The 20,739-nt window shown below is 41.6% G+C and overlaps 1 protein-coding gene across 1 annotated transcript in view; it reads right to left on the bottom strand.

The window, feature by feature from the left end:
• LAMA4 (laminin subunit alpha 4) overlaps window positions 1-9,365 on the bottom strand; it is a 132,008-nt gene extending 122,643 nt beyond the window's left edge. Inside the window, exon 1 of the mRNA XM_050949407.1 lies at window positions 8,911-9,365. Coding sequence (XP_050805364.1) covers window positions 8,911-9,111 — 201 coding nt within the window. The 5' untranslated portion in view covers window positions 9,112-9,365. The remainder of the gene's footprint in view (window positions 1-8,910) is intronic.
• Between the last annotated feature and the right edge of the window lie 11,374 nt (window positions 9,366-20,739).

The raw sequence follows: 20,739 nt of genomic DNA, 5'->3' as shown, positions 1-20,739 counted from the left end.
CTACTATTATGCTAATATAGTAAATGATGCCACTTCTTAAGATGGCTGCCAATGTAACTGACAACTTTGTTTTCAAATGCATTTCATAACTTATTTCATCATACCATAAAGCATGAATCCTGCTTTCTTAACAGCATTTAAATTAGTGGGCTCAGCTGCTATTTCCTTTCAGCTATGCTTTCAGTTTTCCCAAACATTTTACATTCTAATTTATTGAAAATATTGTCTTGTGATAAAAATCATATATCTATCTATAATCTGTTTATTTGATATTTTCAAGTTAGTAAGCATGGAATTACAAAACAGGCCTATGGGACTCTGTAAACCCTTGAGAAAGGGTTGCCTGTGCATATCTCTGTCATAATGGTACCAGAATAGTTGTAAGTGCTGTAAAGGGAAATGATGATAAAAAGTAAAATGGTCTGATTTAAAGCAACAAAATTATCTATCGTTCTGGTCAAATAATTGTATTTAATTTTGAAAACTTCATCCGTTGCAGATGTTTCCAGACTGTTACCCTTCCTCAGTCCATATGGAAAACAAAATACCATTCAGTAACAGAGGCTGATTTAGAGATGGGGTTGGTTCCAATATAAACAGTTCTTGGCTAGGCATTCTTCATAAAAGTGCACAGTCATTTTTACCATATAAAGTGGGAAACACAAAGCCTTAACTTAAAAGGCATTCTTTCCCACAAAGGCGAAGAGCTAAAATGTTTTAGCTGGCTGCAAGCTAGCTAAAGATAATTTAATACCAAGCCTCAGCACGAATTTATTTTTTCTACAGCTAGTAAGTATAAAACTTGTTCTGGCAAACAGAAATACTGCTAAGTTTGGCAAAGCAGATGGTCCAGATACCTCTCTTAACAAATATTCATTTTGTTTCCCTTGAATAAAATACAAGAAAGATGTAAATAATTTTGTGTCATTCTCTTAAAAAAGAAATGAATAACTGAGTCAATTTTTTTTCACGCTAGTCCATGGGACAAGCTAGACCTAAAACTACAGTTATCAACTACATGCTTACAACCCACACATTTCCAGATGTCCAGGACCACTGAAGCAATATATATATTCAAAGGCTAATATGCCCAAGAGGTATTTACTGCAGGTATTATTGTATTTACCATGAGAACACTGAATAACAAGAAGGTAAAACCCAAGGAAGGCGACTGAAGGTGACTGAAATTTTATTTAGAGTCGCTTTATTATTTAACCAATAGATAAGATAGCTATCGCAAGGCCGGTAAGCACCAGATGGAAGCCACAATGCAAAACATTACAAGACACACACAGTCAAAAATTCTAGTATGCAGGCTACCCCACTAGAGATGTAATCAGTTCCTCACTAGCTCAAAGAAAGGGTGAAAGGGAATATCAGGTTCAAAAGTAAACAAACAGCCCCTCAACTAACCTGTTTTCCTTCCCCTGAAAAATAAATAAAATAAAGGAAGGTGCCCATAGAAATCAGGAATAAACCATTGTGGACTGGAGGCAAGCTCTGAAAGTGATTAGCAAAGGGAATTTAGGGGACCTATGGAGCCCTCACAGAGACCCTTCCCCTCATTATTCCACTAGAGGATGGGGATTTTTCTTTATGTAAAGACCAAGTAGTCCACCCGAAACCTGGTAGATTCTATGGGATCTGCAGGAGGCCACATTCACTGCATGAAGACGCTGTGATTTCGCCTTCCCTTCCTCCCACCTCCCTGGCAGCATGGTTCTGATGGATCTGTGCCCCCAGGGACTCCCCCAGACTCTGTAAGTCCCAGGCAGTATTATCTTTTCCAGGGAATCTATGTGGTATAGAAGGCGAAGATGCGTCATACTCCTCCGAGCCTGCTTGTTCCTGAGCAACCCCAGACTGTACAGTGAGGTTTACACTGGATCTGGTGGAGGGTATACATGGTGCTGAGGAGGTGACAAAGATCCATGAATGAATGGTTCTCTCTGAGTGAGCAACTAGATGGTATTGTATGGGCCCTGGGAGGAGTTCCACAAAAAAGCATCATTGACTGAAAAAGCTTTCCCCCTGCTCTAATCATGACTGGCTCACAGCAAAATCAGGCAAGAGAAATTTTGCTCCTCCCCACTCCTATCACCTTGAACCTCTACTAAAAGTTATAGGAATCATAGTAGGGGGAGAATAAGCGTACTATGACGTGGAACCAAGGTTTGTAACAGGCTGACTCAACCAAAATGGCAGAAACAATCCAGACACTTCAGCTAAGAATGATCATTGTTAATGCATAAAGAAAAGGTCAATCCCATTTAAAACAAAAAAAACCTCACATCTTTTGGCTTCTCAATATTTAGAAATACCGAGTTAATGATGCAACATCTAGCTATCCATCTATCCATTCATACCCTCTCCCCTTCAACCTCCCAGCTAGTCCTTTTTTTAGCTTCCTGCCTCCCAATCCACTGGGTCCTTTCCATCTGACATTCTGCCCAATGTGTCACCCTGCCCTTTTGTCTAGGAGCTGCTGCTCCACCACACACTCCCTTGCTGGGTCTACTTGACACCTCTCCCATCTGATATCTATGGGGAATATCAGTAGAAAGGCCATCCTTGGCTAATTAGTGCAAGGGTGTAGGAGCTAAGCATAGTTCACAGCTTACAAAACTTAGCTAAAATTGTTGGTTCTTATAGAGTTTGTTACAATAGATTTAGTTTGTTGATTAATTATAGAAACACATTTGGAACTAACATTTTGTTATGTTAAAAGAACCCAATGAAAGTGTTCTTCATCATTTAGGGGCCAATCAGAGTCTTTCCACTGACTTCCAGAGGCTTTGCAACAAGCCCTCACAAATAATGCTTAATTACTGTTGTGTATAACACATTGTAAGCTGGGAATGAAATCTGCTTCTATACTTAAATGTATTTTCCTCCACTGTTTGTTGTAAAGGTCAGATTTGAGATGAGTGCTGGGCTTCTGGCACTACTGTTTTGTTTGTTTTCAGAAAAATGGAACCCTGCTGCATTTGTTTTGAGAAAAGAAACATCTAAAGAATTACTTGGATATTTCAAGCAAACATGAACAACAAAAAGATCAAATTTAGTGCTTCTTTCATCAGAAAACAATTCAAATGGCTCAATATATACTGTACATTCGGAATGCTAGGATAATTTTTGGTGGTTTTTTGTTGACAAAGAATGAGGCATCAAGAAGAGAGGAGTATAACGCTGGTGGATTGATAAGGTTGCAGCTTCTATTAGAATCAGAATGCCAGATCCAAACACTCCTGAATTTGGGTAGGGTTTATAAATGAACTGGGTTCCTGATCCAAATTTTGCAACCAATCTTAATTAAAAACTCAGATTGGAATGTCCCTAAACTTTAAGAGGTTTAAAATCTGGATCCAGAATACAATTTAAGCCCACCTCTCCCATCAATATTTAGGCATATTTGTCACAAATCTCAGATTAAAGATATTGGTCATATTTTTAAAGCTGTTGAGCAACAAAAATTCCAGTTAGAATAATAGCAGCCATGGTTGCTTGGCACCATTTAAAATCAGGTTATATCACTCTCCCTGACATGCTGATCCTTGTATTGCTTCCCATGCCCATTAATAACTCTGGACCTTTAATTCCTTCTAGTCTTTCCCATGCTCATGAATAAGAGTGGACATAAAACTCCTTTATTGTTTGTGCACCCCTGAATAAGTTTGGGCATTTTGCTGGTACTTTCCCAATATCTGGTTAGCTGCAGTAAAGTTTAGTTCATATTATTTTGCTGGTTACATTTTAAGCACAGACTCTCATCTTCTTCACTAAACTTGAAACACACAACTTTTCCCACTATCCACTCAGTCCTCTAATTCCATTTGCTTCAGCTTTCCATGATTTAAGGGATCTGGGGCTGGCTGCTTAATTCCTGCAGCTGATTTTCATTAAAATGTTGATGAGAAACTCAAGTTGGAAATGCAAACATCTGCAGTTAAACATCCTCATCACTAATGGACTTTTCTCAGAACATAACCCTGTTACACCAGGAACAAACAGCAGCAAAAAATCCAAATTACCAGTTATGATAGTTAACCTAACATAACCCTTGAGAGTCTGAAATGAAACTCATTACAAGATCTGTTTTTTGCACAGTGAGATGCAGCTCTCACTAGACAAAATAAATAAATAAATAAAAAATAAAGATCTTTGTCAGGTTAAAAACCTTTTTGGTCTGTTTCAAATGGATGCATACCAAAAGCAGGGATCAAACTGTGTTTCCACCAAAACAGTCCCTAAGTCTTTCCATTCCAATTTTTATTGCTGGGAATGACACTTTTGATTATGGTTACTTTGAAGCCTACATTTTCGAGTTACTAGTGATTTTTGAGTACCCCAATTTTTGAATAGCTAAATTCAGATGCCTGATTCAGATGCCTGATAAAGGGGCCTGATTTTCAGAGGGGTCCAGCTATTTTTGGTCATCACTTTATAAAAAAAAAATCAGGCCTCTTTAATTGGGTACCCAAAAATGAAGCATTCAAAATATCACCAGATGCTGCAGTCTGCAGATCAAATTCTAACATATATTCTACTTATTTTTAAAATATGTTTATTACATGTTGGTAACTAACTACCTCTTCACAGAGCTTAATCTTGATTTTTCATCTTGTCTGGGTTGTTGCTAGAATAGAGATGAGTCCACACAATATCCCCAGACCTGAACACCCCAAAATCAGTGTGTGAAATTTGAATCTAGACCAAGGTCTGACTTTTGCAAAAGGTGTTGTACTTTTGTAACTGTCCAAACCATAGCCCCAATCATTCTCAAACACTCATGTGTTCAAAAATTGGCTGCTGATTTTGAGGTTTGAGTCCTTGGATCCTTTCTCTATGCATCTGAGGAAGTGGGTATTCACCCACGAAAGCTCATGCTCCAAAACGTCTGTTAGTCTATAAGGTGCCACAGGATTCTTTGCTGCTTTCTCTAAGCAGAACCTTTCCAATAAAATATATTAAACTTTTTATCTTTGGCAAAAATAATTCCTGGCCTAAATCCATTAGCTTCAGCATAGTTACACAAAGGATTAATTTGGGCCAGTGCAAACTGCTCTCTCTCAATACATCTCCCTCTTCCTGGATTGGGACACTTTTCCCCTCACCTCATTCATGAGCTAGGGAATCTAAAATTCTTGGAAGGTGATGCTTTTTAGCGTGTTTTTCATACCTATCTTCCTAACCTGCCTATGAACAGCAATTTCTAGGCTCAGTCTCAGAAACAGAATCCCAGGGACCCTACTTATACTCATGTTTACTTTCCTAATACAAATTCTTCCTACTGATTTTGCTCCTCTCTCTCACCTGGATGCCTTTTGTTAAATTCTTCCCTAGCCTCAACTTTGGAAGGAAATCGCCCATCCTTAGTGCTTGCAAATCTAGCCCACTTCTCTTATTACTTCCAAAGGACCCACTGATTCGTAGTTCATGACCCAGTACTTGTCCAAATCAAACTCTTCCAAGAAGATATTGCATTCTTCAAGAAGACACCATGGATCTGTACTATGGAAGGACTAATGTCAGAGCTAGCTGTACCAGCGGGGAGCAACACTATAGAAGCATCTGAACTACAGAGAAAGAAAGGATGTAGGAAATGGATGGAAAGCCATGTATAGGAGGGAAAGACCATTATGGTATGAAGAACACTCACCAGCATACTAGACTCCTAGGGTATGGCTACACTGCAAATTAAGGTGCAATTGAAGCATGGATAAGCGTACCCAGACTAACTTTAATGTAGCTAGTGTGGGTAATGATAGCCGTGAAGAGGCAACAGCATGAGCTTCAGCATGGGCTGGCAACCCAAGTACTTATCCATTCTTCCCATGAAGCTTGTACTGTATCTTCACTGCTAGCATTAGCCATGCTACCTGGATTAACCGGAGCTCTCTGAATGACCTGAACAAAGTTCTAGTCCTCTTCTGGGGAAGTTGTATGTGTTGCATGGGGCTAGGAAGGGTGCATAATTGGGGAGTTTTTTGTAAAAGGACAGCAGAGTATAAAGATATATGGGTACCAGTCCTTGAGAGTCTGTCCATTTACTGAGATTCAGTACTCTCACATGACATTCAGGTATTTAATAGTTTTGTATCAAGCATAAAGACCTTTGGATTCAAATCAGATACACAGGAAGGCTAAAATTCCAGCTGGTTCTGAATTTTTCTGAAGCCAGTTCTTCCATTCGCCGTTAGTTTTTAGGTTACCAAACGTAAAGGCTAAGGAATATTGACCAGTGCGTTCCCTTATACCTCAGGCTTTCTTCTGCTTCCCTTCAATTATTCAATAGGTTCACCGTATCACAGTCTCAGCAGAATTTAAGAACACAGCAATGTAAACCCAGCCAAAAAAGTATGTATTTTTAGATGTTCCCATCCACTGTATTTCTAATCCTTCATATTTGTCAGTGCATTATCTAAATAAGAATGGTTTGCAGGGCAAACTGTGCATAGTATTAACACCACATGATGAAATGTCATGAATTCGTTGTGGTTTAGGCCTACATTCTGGCTATATTGTGGTTTGTTTGCTCTGCGGTTAAGTACAGGCCTTCACTGGCACCATAGTCTACCAGGATGCATTACGTACAAAGATTCTGTGGTTCTATAAGTCTACCTCAGAAACGCACCCGCTATATAATTCAGCACTGTTCAGCATGACTAACAGCCTCAGTCTGCTTGGGGGAGTTATAGGCCTGAGCCAATGTTTAGACTAAGGAGTAGATTCAAGCAGGGCTGTGTAAGGGAGTCTCTACTGCTGTTCACACCGATCTGTGGATAAAGAACTCGAGCTCACAAAATGGCTAGTTTTAAAATGCACACTTAGGGAGAAATCCTGTTCCCAGGGCCCAACCTGAATAGTTGGGCTGATGCTGGGGAAATCTGTAAGGACTTGAGGGAAGAGTCTTCCCCACTCAGGCTACAGAGAGAAAGAGAGCTGCTCTATGACCTCTACTCCATTCTCAGGACTGGAGTAGTCTTCCAAGCCCTAGTAACCAAATCTAACACAGGGGTCACTGGGCAGTGGATCCATGCAGCAGCAGATCTACCTGCCCTGCCCCTAAAGGATGTCTGTACATGGCCACACATGGAGTTGCCATGCAGCTGGGCTCTGAAGCACACAGGGCATGTACCTCTATAATGTAGGGGCTGAAACCCAGCTGCCATTCCTCACAATGGAGCCTCAGTGGTTCTGCAAGTAGGACCCTCTGCACCATTGGAGCACGCGGGTAGGATTCAGTGCTTAGGGACAGATCCAGCGTCCACAGAAGTGAGTGGAAAGACTCCTATTGGCTTCAATGGATCAGGCCCTTAGTGCAAATATTAACTATTTAAAAGATAAATAAAATAGAACAAATGATACCTTTCCAATGAATGGGGGTCGGGGGGGGGGAGTGTCTTTCCTAAGCCATGTGCAAACTATCATTCAGCACTTTCCTGGTGTAAAGTCCAATAGGTTAAACGAAGCACACACAGTCTGGCTTTGTTGAGTCATTCAGTGTGATTATACCTAGAAAGGCTAGGAGTTTTATCTGTTAAAAGCTTATGCCCGTTATCCTGTGAAAACCAGTTAAAAAACCCATTTGTCTCTTAAATCAAGCATTCATTCAGGGACTTTCCATTTTGTAAGCAACAGGTGGAGATACTGTTTCCCAGTGGCTAATTCCAAGCTGTGGAGAAGAGATGTACTTCCCTAATTATGGAATGTATCCAAGCCCAGCCGAGCTCCCGACTGCCTATATATTAAGCTGGGCAAACTTGTAGATTCAAAACTTTCTCACGTAGGTCACGTTTCGCCCCAGAGAAGTAGTGGAGTGGGCAGGCCTTTCCTGAGATTCCTCAGCTGTTTGGAAGCGCAGTAATATTGGTGAGCTTTGTGTAATCAAATTTGGCCTTGTACTGAAGCCCTATTGTCCCATAAGATTTTTTTCCAGGATGCTGTACATTTACTTTCATGGTTATTATCATTAGTAATCAAAGCATGGTAAAAACATTTAGTCTCATGACATAAGATATCAGTGTCATAACTGTGATATCAACATAGCTGTGCTTATCTTGCCTTTTTCATTTTCTCTCTCATTTTCTGATGTTATGCTAGAGTAATTATTCTTCCCCTTCCCATGACCTTAGGTGACTTAATTTGCCTCCTACTTTGTATCTCCCACACGAGACATTGATCTGTCTCTAGCGTGCCTTGAATTCATTTATTTTCTTCTTAGTTTTTTTTAAATAGTTCAGCTCAGATGCAGCCTTACTGAAATCAGAAGTCTAAAGTAACTTCAAGAAGCAGATTGCAAGAAAACTTACTTCAACAAAGTAACTTTAGGATCGTCCTGATTTCTTCTGTCATTAGTCCTACTATCAAACTTTCTGTAATGTTTAAAAATCTATGCAGGTGTTTTGTCTGCAGGCAGTCTCCTAAATACTCTTTGATTTATTAACCTTACTCTAACCATAAAAGGAACCTCCATTTCCAGAGCTGGATTTTATGTAAAAGACAAAAGCAAAACTTCTGTAATATGGCAGATTTTTTTTTGGCAAACTCTTTCTGGAAATCCAAGTGAATTTAAGATCCGGTGACTATTGTTGTGACAACTAACCCTTGTAAAATAATTCTGTTTGGACAGGCCTATTTAGTTATGCTGGCAGGAAAGTCAGAGACATGCTAAGCTAGTACCGCTTTATAGTATAGCTGTTTATTCAAAGCAGGCAGGGCATGTGTCTATTTTGAAGTCTGAAATGTCTCTTTTAGTCTGAAATGCAATGTCCAAAATCCCCCCACAAAACTCTACAGTATCACTTGAAGGTTCAAATGATTAAACTAACTTTATCCGGATGGGAATTTCACCACAAGCACATGAAAGGAGAAAGCTCAGACTCTAGAGATAGAATGGAGTTACTGTACCTCAGCAAAAGGCACCCAACTTCCAGTAGCAACTGACTGCTGCTGCCCTCTGATAACAGCGGATTCTTGATTGCTGACCGCTGAGCTACCTTCAATGTCAAAATGAAAAACGCTGCCCTCGCTTGAGGCAGCACTAGAGAAGAAACATCCCAAGAAGAATAATATAGGAAAAACAAGGGGCCAGGCTGAGATCAAAGCCATTTCCTCCCCTTACATCCAGCAGTGGTCTTCTAGCTTCTTAGTAATTGTTTACCCACTTCTGCAATCAGCCTCCACCCCCCTTCGTTTAGTAGTGCCTCAGATATTTTAACTTTCTCTCAGCTTTCAGTTTCCAGATGTGGCACTTCAAGGCAGTCTAACCAGATCCTTATTTAAAAAAGAAAAGCTCTTTTGCTTCCTCCCTCGCTCGCAGACTGTGCCTGTGGCTCCTCTTTTTCCCTAGAGGCTTCAGCTGAATAACATGCAGATGGGCAGTGCTTAAACAGAGAGTGTCAAACACAGATTGTATTCCAGGAAAGCACCACTAGCCCCCAGCCACCTTATCTCCACTCTGTCAGGATACAGACTGAGTCTGTATTCAGGGCTCTGGCTTCCTTCATACGTCCACATCATTCCTTTTTACCTTTAGATTTGGGATCCTCCCACTCAAACTTTGCCATTCAGAAACTGAGGTCAGACCTTTACTCCCCTTCCCCACTCCCCAGTCTGGACATAATCTGGCTGCTCCAAAATAAGAATCAACTCTCATGATATTTTTTTAGCACCTCTAGTTTATTCAGCCAAAGGCAGAAAGGTGCCAGATTTATTAAAAACTTCAGAGGATCCTATTTAGGAGGGGGAGCATGGGTGTGGGCAGGGGGATCAAGATTCAGAATGTCCCAAGTGTTAATAGGGGCTAGGTGGCTTTTCTGTTGATCAAAATTTCATGTTTGTGTGAGGGAATGGAAGATAGAGGTCTTATTGAAACAGTACAGTCTCATATGCTTAATTGAAACCCCACACACCCTTTTTCCTGAGCCTCACCTCCCATTTTCATGTCTGGCTGTGCAAAAGAATATCATTCACTGCAGTTTTGGAAAATGACTTCATTACTCAAATGCATGAACTTTTATTTACAAAGAGCATCTTGTTTTCCTTTTCAAGAGATGCTTTATGAGTCCTCAGAAACAAGGCTTTCAGTGTATGAAAGCACATCCACAGCTGACCTCTTATTTTCTGACTATAATCTCATGAGGACTATGTCAGACTAAGTAACCTTTCCAAGATTTTTGGACAAAGTCCAGATATAATTATATCACTGTGCACCCCCTCACTGAAGGGTCAGTGCTGAATCCATTTGTGACATACTAGGTTCCATAAAGGAATATCGGGCATAATATATTTGTATTGTTCCAGAGAGGGCTGGGCAGTACAGGATATACATTGCTGGGGGACGATGCAGGACTGCGGGTATGTTGGGGTCACTCTGCAGTATAACCAAGGCTGTGAAAGCTAGGGTGTAGCTGGCAGGCTGCAGTGTACTCACAGTACGGCTTGCATTCTGGAAGACTGTTTGTGAGTGGCCCAGGTGGGAGCTACTTCAGCAAGGTATTGTAAGGCACCCAAGGTTGCAGGGCAGGGATGCCACAGTCATCCATTGGTCTGAACTGTACCCTGGTATGTCACACCATTATACTCTTTGTTCTTCAGTGGTTTATAACACAGCTGTCCTAATTCACCTCAGACTGAAATTGACTTATCAGGCTTCAACCTGAAAGCAGATTCTTGCCTCCCCTTGTAAATTACTTTAAATACTATCAACTAAGGGGGCTTTCAATAAAGATGTGGGTAATTTCAAGTGCTTTTGGGATTTGGGGACTTTTGCAGGCATGTAGGAAGTGAGAGTGGTTGCAGCACAAAGCACTATAGCTGTTCTCAGCTGTGCAGCAGCCATGGGGGAAGATAGCTCCTCCCTAAGAGCAGGCAAAATCCAGGCAGCGCAAAGGTGGCTTTAAACTACCTTTCATAGACTCATCAATTATGGTGATAACATGGTCCATAGAACTTCCTTGAATAAATTCCTATTTGAACTTTTAGGAAATCATGCAATCTTGATTTAAAAGTTGTCAGATATGGAGAATCCACCTCCATGGTAAATTGTTCCAATGGTTAATTACTCTGACTGTTACAAATTTGTGCCTTATTTCTAATCTGAATGTGTCTAGCTTCAGCTTCCAGCCATTGGATTGCTAAATCGTGTCTGCTAGACTGAAAAGCCCTTGATAACATTTCTCTTTCCCATGTTGGTACTTATAAACTGACCAAGTCACCCCTTAATCTTCTCATTGATAAGATAAAGAGATTATACTACTTGAGTCTATCACTATAAGGAATGTTTTCTAAGCCTTTAATTGTTCTTGTGGCTTTCTCTGAACTCTTTCCAATTTATCAACCTCCTTCTTGAATTGTGGGCACCGGAACTGGACACAACATTCTAGTGGTGGGCGTACCAGTGCCAAATCAGAGGTAAAATTCTTATCAATACTCAAGATTCCCCTGTTTATACATCCAAGGTTCACATTAGTGCTTTTGGCCACAGTGTCACACTGGGAGCTTATGTTCAGTTGGCTATCCACTATCCTATCCCCATTTTTTTTTCAGAGTTGTTGCTTCCCAGGATACAGTCCCCCCATGTTTAAGTTTGGCTTACATTCTCTCTTCCTGAATGTACAGATTGGCATCTGGCTGTATTGAAACACACATTGTCTGCTTGGGTCCAGTTTAGCAGCTTTGTCTTCCTCCCACCTGAACAGCATCTTCTGTGCTGTGTCTCCTGAGAGGTGCAGCACAGTTTAGTCCCTTGTATTTTGCATGGGAGACAGGGTGGCTAACAGCCCTTAATTTTCCTGGGAAGTGCTTAGATACTATGGTGATGGTCATTGTAGAAAAGAGAGTGAGAGAGAAGGAGTGTGATGGTATGTTGTGTTGTACTTTCATGCCTGGCTAATTTGGGCCTTGATCCTGCAAACATCCATGTGAGTAACTTTCAGCACATGAGTGGTCCTAGAGAGTTAAATGCTTAAGCGTTTGCAGGACTGTAGTCTTAATTACATAGAGAATGTGATGGTCTTGGCATAAGTGCACTGAATGAAGAATAGCTCCTGCAGAGCCCCAATTAGCATGCTTAGTGCTACTCGGTCCTTTTATTTAAATAACCTAGCCAGCTCATTTATCGACAATTAAACCCCCCGTCTTCATTTACCTACACTAGAGAAAACATGGAACCTGCTTGTATTATAAGTCCTTTGTCAGGGACTATCATTTATTATATGCATGCATAATGCCTAGCAAAGTGGAGCCTTGAGTGAGGCTTCTAGGCAACTACTGCAATATAACAATGTAAAACATCTGGGGCATTTCCAAAAAATCAGAAAACTCCATTTCTAAATCTAGTAAAGGCTGCTAAGTGAAAGCAATGTAGTTACTTATCACATCGTTTTGCCATTTGTAAAATGGAGATAACAACACTCACCTCCTTTATAAAACGCTTTTAAGATCTACCGAGGAAAAAATGCTATATAAGAGCAAGGTATTTTCATCCTTCACCAAATCAAAATCCTGTAAGGAAAAAGATGGGTGAGCAGGACTTTCTGAAAACAGGGGCCCCTTTAAAGTGTCTCAAGCTGGCTACCCAAAAACTGAGGCCTAACTAATCACTTTTGAAAATCTTGGCCCCTGAATCTAGAAAGGCATGGAATTAAATAAAGATATCACCACTCTTAGAACTACTCCTACAATAAACAAATTATTCTTATGAAGCATAAAGAAATGCATTTCACGACAATACAACAGCTTTAACTCTGATCTAAAATAAATAAATCTCAAAGTACTGAACACTAAGCCCACCCTTTTGCAAAAAGGAATATGACATTTACATATGTTCACATTAATGACACAAACTGATGAGCCTCAAAAGCAAGTCTATCTACATATATAATTTTACTATAAGTTAACCATGTTGTATACTTTCTCCATTGAATTAACTGCACATTCACCATTAAAGAAATTGCAATTAGAAGTACCTTACTAAAAAAATTCTGTTAAGTGTATTGATTGGCAATATTTCCCATTTAACAGTATCCCTACAAAAAAACAAAACAAAACAAAACATGTAGCTGCTGAAATCAAAGTAACAGAAATTCTACATAAAACCCTGACGTCAATCCATGGTTTTGAATTAAAGCTGTGTTGTGATGAAATAAGATTTTTTTAAGAATGCTGTGTATTTTATGGGGGCAGTACAAGACTTATGATCTCCTCAGCTAAACTTAAGATGGGCTATAGAATAGATCCCAAGTTGCAATTAGGAAACAATGTCATTCCTTCTCATTTTTCTCCATTATCATCTCTCTCCTTTTCAGCCATTTGCATTCTCCTCACCATTGGATTTGATTTCAGTGAGGCAGATCCTGGGACTAGTGACTTAGAACGATCCAGTTGGGTGCTATAAAGAGCACTCTCCCCCATGAAGGGGAGAACAATAGTTGGGGTATTTGTGCTCATAAAGCAGTGATGAACCAAGCAAGCACGTGTACATGCATTTCCCACATCCCTATGCTTCAGCCTTGACATCTCTCATCCTTTGTATTGCTAATTACTGGCATCAGACCCATCTGGCTTATCCTGGACTACCTTCAACTAATCTTGCAATGGCTTTTTTTGTTTCTTGTTATATTGTGTTGCTCTAATTTATTCCCTCTGTAAAACTCTTTGAGTTCAATTAAACATACCCTGGCCTCATGAGCCTGGTGAACATTTCATGCTTTTTTATTACTGAAACTAAAAAGAGAAAGTTGCTTATTGGGTGAGATTTTTCAAGGTCTCTGCTTCAAGTGTGTAATGGGGTAGGAAATAGCAGAATAATGTGGTTGATGGTGTCTTTTGTGTTAAAAGCATTGTTCTGGGAGAACTGGAAATGAGATACAGAGCCATTTGCTACTGGGTCACTCATCTGAAACACCTGATCCATGTCAGTAGTGACTGAAAGTCACTACGTTTGAAAGGCTGTTCAGTAGTAACATAAGAATTGCCATAGTGCATCAGACCATCAGTAGAATAGCCTATGTCATGCCACCTGCCCATGGCGTCCAAGAATATTTTGGAAGTCAGGGATTGCTTGATGCAAGGATGCACTGACTATGCTCCATTTGTCCCAATGTCCCTTCATGAATCACGGCTGGGAGAGGTGGCAGTGTAGGACAGGCTACTGTAGAACTCCCTTAGTTAGGAGGAATCATCAGCTGAGGCAGGTTTAATGCTGCTTTGTGACAGCAGTGGTTAAAGCAGCGTTTAGAAGTATGGACGATCTGGTCTAAAGTGTGTTAGCTGCTATGCTGCAGTGGAAAACAGAAATGTTTTTTTGAAATGCCTTTATTACAGTGGACCATAAGTATGGAATACCAGGGACATGGGGCAGCATATCCGTCTCATACATTTCTATCCATCTAGATTCTTATGTCCATCACTATGAAATCTGAACTGAATTTTCATGTGCTCTGGGGGTTGTTGAACCCTTGATACTCTTTTTAGTATTGTTTAGTACTTGCATATGTGGAGAGGACTGTGAACTCACTCTATCTTAGCTTATTGGTCTTGAAAACTCAGACTGCTTCCCCTGAAAGGCCCAGTAAGCAAAGCAAAGGAGTATATTTGGACTGTGCTATAACATTTCTATCACTGACAGCTTAATTTGTTAATGTCAAGTCAGTAGGCACCAAATGAATGCTCATACAGTTTTGTTTACCTGATGAAGGTCACAGGCTAGTATGACGAAATTAGTTGAGCTCATAGATTATGATAGACAGCTGGAGTTTTCTGGGCCTTTTCTAAAGGTCTTAATCAAAGCCATCAGAATAATGGAAGCTTTCTAAGCAAAAAAGGCAGTGAACTAAGCGAGTTAATTAGTTTTTAAAATTATGTTTATTATTTTCCTTTTATTGTTATTTAATGTCAACTACAAATGAATGCAACAGTATCTTAGTTTGCACCTTAATGAAATGCTTTTCATTTTTCATAATGAGCTGAAAATAATTGTTTGAAACTAGGACCATTAATTCTGTAAAACAGTCTCAGTCTCACACAGATCTGTAGAATTTTCACAGCCTGTCTTAACAGCAGAGGTGATTAAAAGTCACTTTCGCAGGTGGTGGATACAATTTTTTTACTTTGCATGTTTGTAAACATAAAGAATCAATATAAAGTTACAGCACCTGCTTTTGACAGAAGGCATCCTACTGGTTGGGGGTGATTTTGCTTGTCTGGTGGCAGCAGGGCTGGCTGAGCAGCTGGCCCACATCTTGCTGACAGGAAATGCTGACAACAACAGCTACAAAATTCATCTGTTAAGCTGCTCCACAGTACATCTCACTGTCTAACGAACTGCATAAGTGTTACCCAGGTTTGCTTGGAATTGAAGAAAAAGAAAAATGCCCTTGGGATTCCAGCTACTGAGAGACCTTGCACTAGGGGAAGTTTTATTACAAATGCATCCTTACATACATCAGCCGGTCATTTTTAACACATGGAGTAACACATGCACACATTACACTGAGTGAGTAATTGCATCTTTAGTTAAAATAGAGTGATCAGAGATGAGAAGGCATCAGTAGCAGCACCAGGGAGCAGGCACTAAACTACACCACACCAGCAGATAGCTATAGCAGGGTGAATGCACAGAAATAGAAGAGCCATCTAACTGTATACACTGAACATTGGTTGATTTAGATTCTGAACTGCATGAACAGACATGCCGCTGTAACCCTCTCCTTAGCAAGCCGTTAGCAATGCAGTTAGGTAGCTCCAAATTAAGCCAGTCTTCAACTGTTACATGTTCACTTTCACAGCTGTGCTAGAATCTGTGCTGCTCTGTCCATCTTCTTTATGAACATGTTAGGTATCTGAATGCCTTCAATACCATGTGGATGGGCACAGTATAATATCCTGAACAAAATAGAATATCCCTGCTAGGCACCTGTAATAAGTATACAAGCCATGTATACAACTGCAGGTAGCCATTTTTGCAGGACCGGTGCAAGGATGTTTTGAGCTCTAGGCAAAACTACCACCTTGCTCCCTCCCCCGCCGCACCCCCGCCCTGAGCTGTCCCCCCCCCCCAGTGGCAGCTCCCCCCTCTGCCCTGAGACACCTCCCCTGCCCCAGATCACCCCTGCTCGGTCTCCACCCCAAGCACACTGTCGCTGCTTCACTTCTCCCGCTTCCCAGGCTTGCAGCGCCTAAGCTGATTGGCGCCGATAGCCTGGGAGGCAGGAGAAGTGAAGCAGCTCACCCCTGCCCCGCCTCCTCCCCGAGCACACCATAACCGCTTCACTTCTCCTGCCTCCCAGGCTTGTGGCGCCTACCTGCCCCACCTCCACCCCGAACACGCCGTCGCTGCTTCAATTCTCCCACATCCCAGGCTTGTGGCACCTACCTGCCCCGCCTCCACCCCAATCAGCTTAGGCGCTGCAAGCCTGGGAGGTGGGAGAAGTGAAGCAGCCACGGCATGCTCAGGGAGAAGGCAGCGTGGGGCTGAGCTGGGGTGGGGAGTTCCCCTGTATGCCGTGCCCCCCCTTACTTGCTGCAGGTGGCCCTCCCCGTGCTCCTCTGCCCAGATCCCTCTGCCTAAATGCTGGTGGCTGAAGATCTGGCCGCTCCGGTTGCTGCCGAAGAAAATGGCCCCCCCCCAAATCCTAGCTCCGTAGGCGACCGCCTAGGTCGCCTAAATGGTTGCACCGGCCCTGCATTTTTGACATAATTACCTTCTCTCACATCTTAGGCAAATATTATCTGAAGTTGAAAAGCTATTTCACTTTTAATGAGATCCCTGAACTTAACTAGGTAGCCTGGAAAGCTAATTTTCTAAGCAATAGTAAAGTGTAGGGCTCGAATGGAATGATTTTAAATAGCAAACATAATGAAATCTCTGTAGGAATCTCTTGACTAAGACAATTACCCTCCTTAGAGGCCAATTCATGGTTTATTGGTGCTAAAAATTACAAGCTGTTGCTCTGAGGCCAGATTGTGCCTCTTTCCTGCCTCCCTATATTCTTTCAGATTCGGCATCCTTTGGAAAATCTGACTTTTAGATATCTCATGTTTAGAGAGTTTGAAGGTTGTTTTAGATATCCAAGAGGATTTTTCTATTGACTTCAGTAGACTTTGGATCAAACCCTGAATGCTGTTTTGACTAACCTAAGCATATGTCTTTGAGAAATTGTGGAGAGAAGGAAATTGGTAGTCACATCAAAGTGAGTCTTATATTAAGTTTAAAGGATAGATTTTGCATCCAGGCTTTATTGGACCACATGGGGTGCATATGTGGTGGGTACATTCAACAAGATGTGATTGTCTCATGGGTAGCCAGACCCATGCTAGCTTTACTCTAGCTAGTATGGGTAATGAGCTGTGAAGACTTTTGCATTCTTGAGAGGCTTGTACTGGCAGAGCTCAGCCATGCCACCATGACTTCTCTACTACTGTTACCCACACTAGCTAGAATCAGGGGTTCTCAAACTTCATTGCATAATGACCCCCTTCTGAGATAAAAAATTGCTACATGATCCCAGCAGCCCTGAAGCCTGAGCCCACATGAGCCTCAGGCGGGGTGAGGCAAAGCCATAGCCCGAGCCCCATTGTCACTTTGGGGTCCTGACCCACAGTTTGAAAACTGCTGAGCTGCATTAAAGTAGTGTGGATATGCTAGCCTTAATCTGTAGGGTAGACATACCCTACATTGGGAAGATGAATGGGGCCTATTGCCTAATCTGTCTGAAGAGAAACTCTGAAATGGCTTGTAGGACTCAATGTAAAAAAACAACAACAAAAAAACCCCATCCCCTCTGACCTAGCATTAAGCATAGGAAATTTCAACAGAGCTTTTGAGGGAAATGTTAAGGTGGGGGATCTATCAAAAACTGAGCTTTGAACAGAAAGTGTTTTTTCACCTTAATTATTGAGTCACTCTTCTGGCTCCATAACAGAGTTGAGCTCAGTGGCTGGAATAGCAGCCCCATTGTTTGCTCACAGGTTGAGTGGTGGATTCCATCCTCAGCTCCCTCATTCAGTCTCCACACAAAGCTCATTTTCCTCAGACTTTGTGGAGTGAGGCACAAATTTCAACCTAAAGCTTGGGAGGGAAAAGAGATGCTGCAAGCACCAATAGCTTGATAGAAAATTCTTTACTGAAAAAATCAGTTCACCAGTTAAGATGAGTGGTTTAACTGCATGCATATTAAAGTTTTTAAAATCGTACACTGTTTTTAAATATATTGTCAAAAATTCATCTAATATTGTAAGCCTTGGTAAATGGATGCATGCTGTAGCTATAATATATACTGGGGTTTTATAGCATTGCCTTGTGTTCTGGGGCAAACCGGGGATCCAAATGAAGCATACACCAGCTAGTCTCACTTTATTAACTCCAGCACATACTGCATGAACCAGAGCAGTTAATATATTCTTGCTTGCCGCCAATTTAATGGTTGAAAATAGTGTCATGTCAAAACTCACAGTGCTGTGACAACAATAAAACCTCTTAAAATCTTGACTCAAATCCCACTGTGGGGTTTCTAACACAATCAGCTCCTTTTTTTTTAGTGGTTACAACTAGTTTCCAAATTCAGTAAATTACTGCTAGCTATAGAAATTTTCTCACACCTCATCATTAAGGATTATTCTTACCTAGAGCTGCAAACATTTTTTTTCTAGTCCTATTTTCTACATGCGTTGTTACCTAGTTGACAAGCACAAAATGACTGGGGATGGATTTATATCCTTTCCTGCTGTGATAGTTTTTAACTGTGGAGTGTCTACACTCCAGAGCTTGTTAGAGTAAGTGGAATGCTTGATTTCAATCGCACTGTGGACTTTTACAATTTTTTCTGTGTAATACCTGAGTGTTCACAGCAGATTCTGTGGTGGCACATTTGCAGTATCCATAGCAGCCATCACACTAGATTGCATTGGAAAGACTCTCTTATTAGCATTGGATTTGCATGAAAGGATTAGTTGTTCTGTAAATCCTATGAAATTAAATGAGAGAAATGTGCCCTTTTTGCTGGTTTTGCAGAAAGACTTTAAAAAAAAATACTATGGGCCCGATGTTGCATATTCTCAATTTGGGAACTCCTCCTGATATTGGTAAGCAGTTACTCCTACTTGTGGTTGTCATCAAGGTCTCTAATCTCTTTCTGGCCAAATTTCAGGGCTGATACTCCAGCCTCATCCTTCTTGACTTGTCAGCTACCTTTAACAGTGTTGACCATACTACTCCTCTTCTTGAAATCTTGTAATCTCTGGGCTTTTGAGACTCCACCTTCTTACCTCTCAGATCACTGCTTCATTGTCTCATTCAGTGGGTTTTCCTCTTTTTCCTCTTTCTCTTTTGGTGAGGGTCCTCAGGACTCTGTCCTCAGCTCCCTCCTCTTTTCCCTTCACACTCCATCTCTGGGTGATTATACTGTGAACATGTCTTTGACTACCATCTATGCTGATGATTCATCTCCTTTCATCCAAACTAAAATCTTGATCTTTCTGACATCTTCTTGTGGATGTCAGGCCATCAACTGAAACTTAAAATAGTCAAAACCAAGCTTCTGATCCTTTCCCTAAACCCTTCCCTTCTCACCTCCCTTCCCCTCCTTCTCTACCATGCTGGACAACACAAGCATCCTCCTGTCACTTACACCTGTAATTTTGGCTGTATCCCTCACTTGGCTCTCTCCTTAGACCTGTACATCGGAGAAGTATCTACATCTTGCTGCTTCCTCCTGCACAACATCTCCAAGATCTGACCTTTCTTCTCTGCCCACACTGACAAAAATTTTGTCTAAGCCCTGATCATCTCACAGCTTGATTGCAGTGGTCTCCTCCCTGCTGGACTTGATACCTGCCATCTTGCCTCCCTGAGATATATTCAAAACATGGCTGATAAGATCACCACTTGGCTCATTTATCTGATTATGTCACCCTGTCTTTTATTCCTGGGGAATGCTGTGCTGCTGTGCATGTGCAGAATTCAACTTCTGTGAAGAATTTTTTTTCTTTACAGAAAATACATTCTGCCATAGAGGTGCTGCAGTTTCACCTTTCATCCATTAGGGGCTGCTGTGGTGCCAGAATAGAGAGCAGCCTCTCCCAGGTGGGAGCAGCCCCAGTTGTGGATAGGGAAGAGAAAAGGTTGCCTTCCTCATAGCATCCTGACTGTGAGGCATGGGATGTGGGAGACGGACAGCATGGGACACATGGGGCTGGTGGGGGTCACAGACTGGGGTTCAGAAGGCATAGTGGAGAGGAAAGAAAGGGACAGGGGCTGAATGAAAATGGGTGTGCAGGGACACATGGGGTCAGGGGGACAGGAGTACAGGGACACATGAGAAGGGGGAGATAGAGTGGCTGAGTGGGGGTGCAGGGACACATAGGGAGGTGGGAGGAGAGGTAGCTGAGTGGAGGTACTGAAAGATATGGGGACAGGGGGGTGAAGGGACACATGAGGTCAGGGGCAGATGTGCCTGACTGAATGAGAGAAGCTAGGGGTCAGCCAGAGTCTGCATGGGGGAGGCTCCCTAGCAATTCTCCCCCCTCAAAAAAACTTGTTCCATATTTTCCCACTCATACCCAACAACCCTCCAAGTTCACACCCAGGCTTCTTTCCAGCAATTACTTCCTTCTCCCTCAGCTCCTCCATTACCCCTGACTCCCCTAATCCTTTGCACTGTTTCTGAGGGGTGGGGGAAATACATGTCTATATTGTAGTTTAAATGAATTATTACTCATAGTTCTGTATTAATATAT

The sequence above is a fragment of the Gopherus flavomarginatus genome, chromosome 4 (genome assembly GCF_025201925.1).
Source record: "Gopherus flavomarginatus isolate rGopFla2 chromosome 4, rGopFla2.mat.asm, whole genome shotgun sequence".
Taxonomy (NCBI): Eukaryota; Metazoa; Chordata; order Testudines; family Testudinidae; genus Gopherus; species Gopherus flavomarginatus.
Note: the sequence above shows the minus strand (reverse complement) of the source record. Positions and strands in the feature narration are given on the sequence as shown.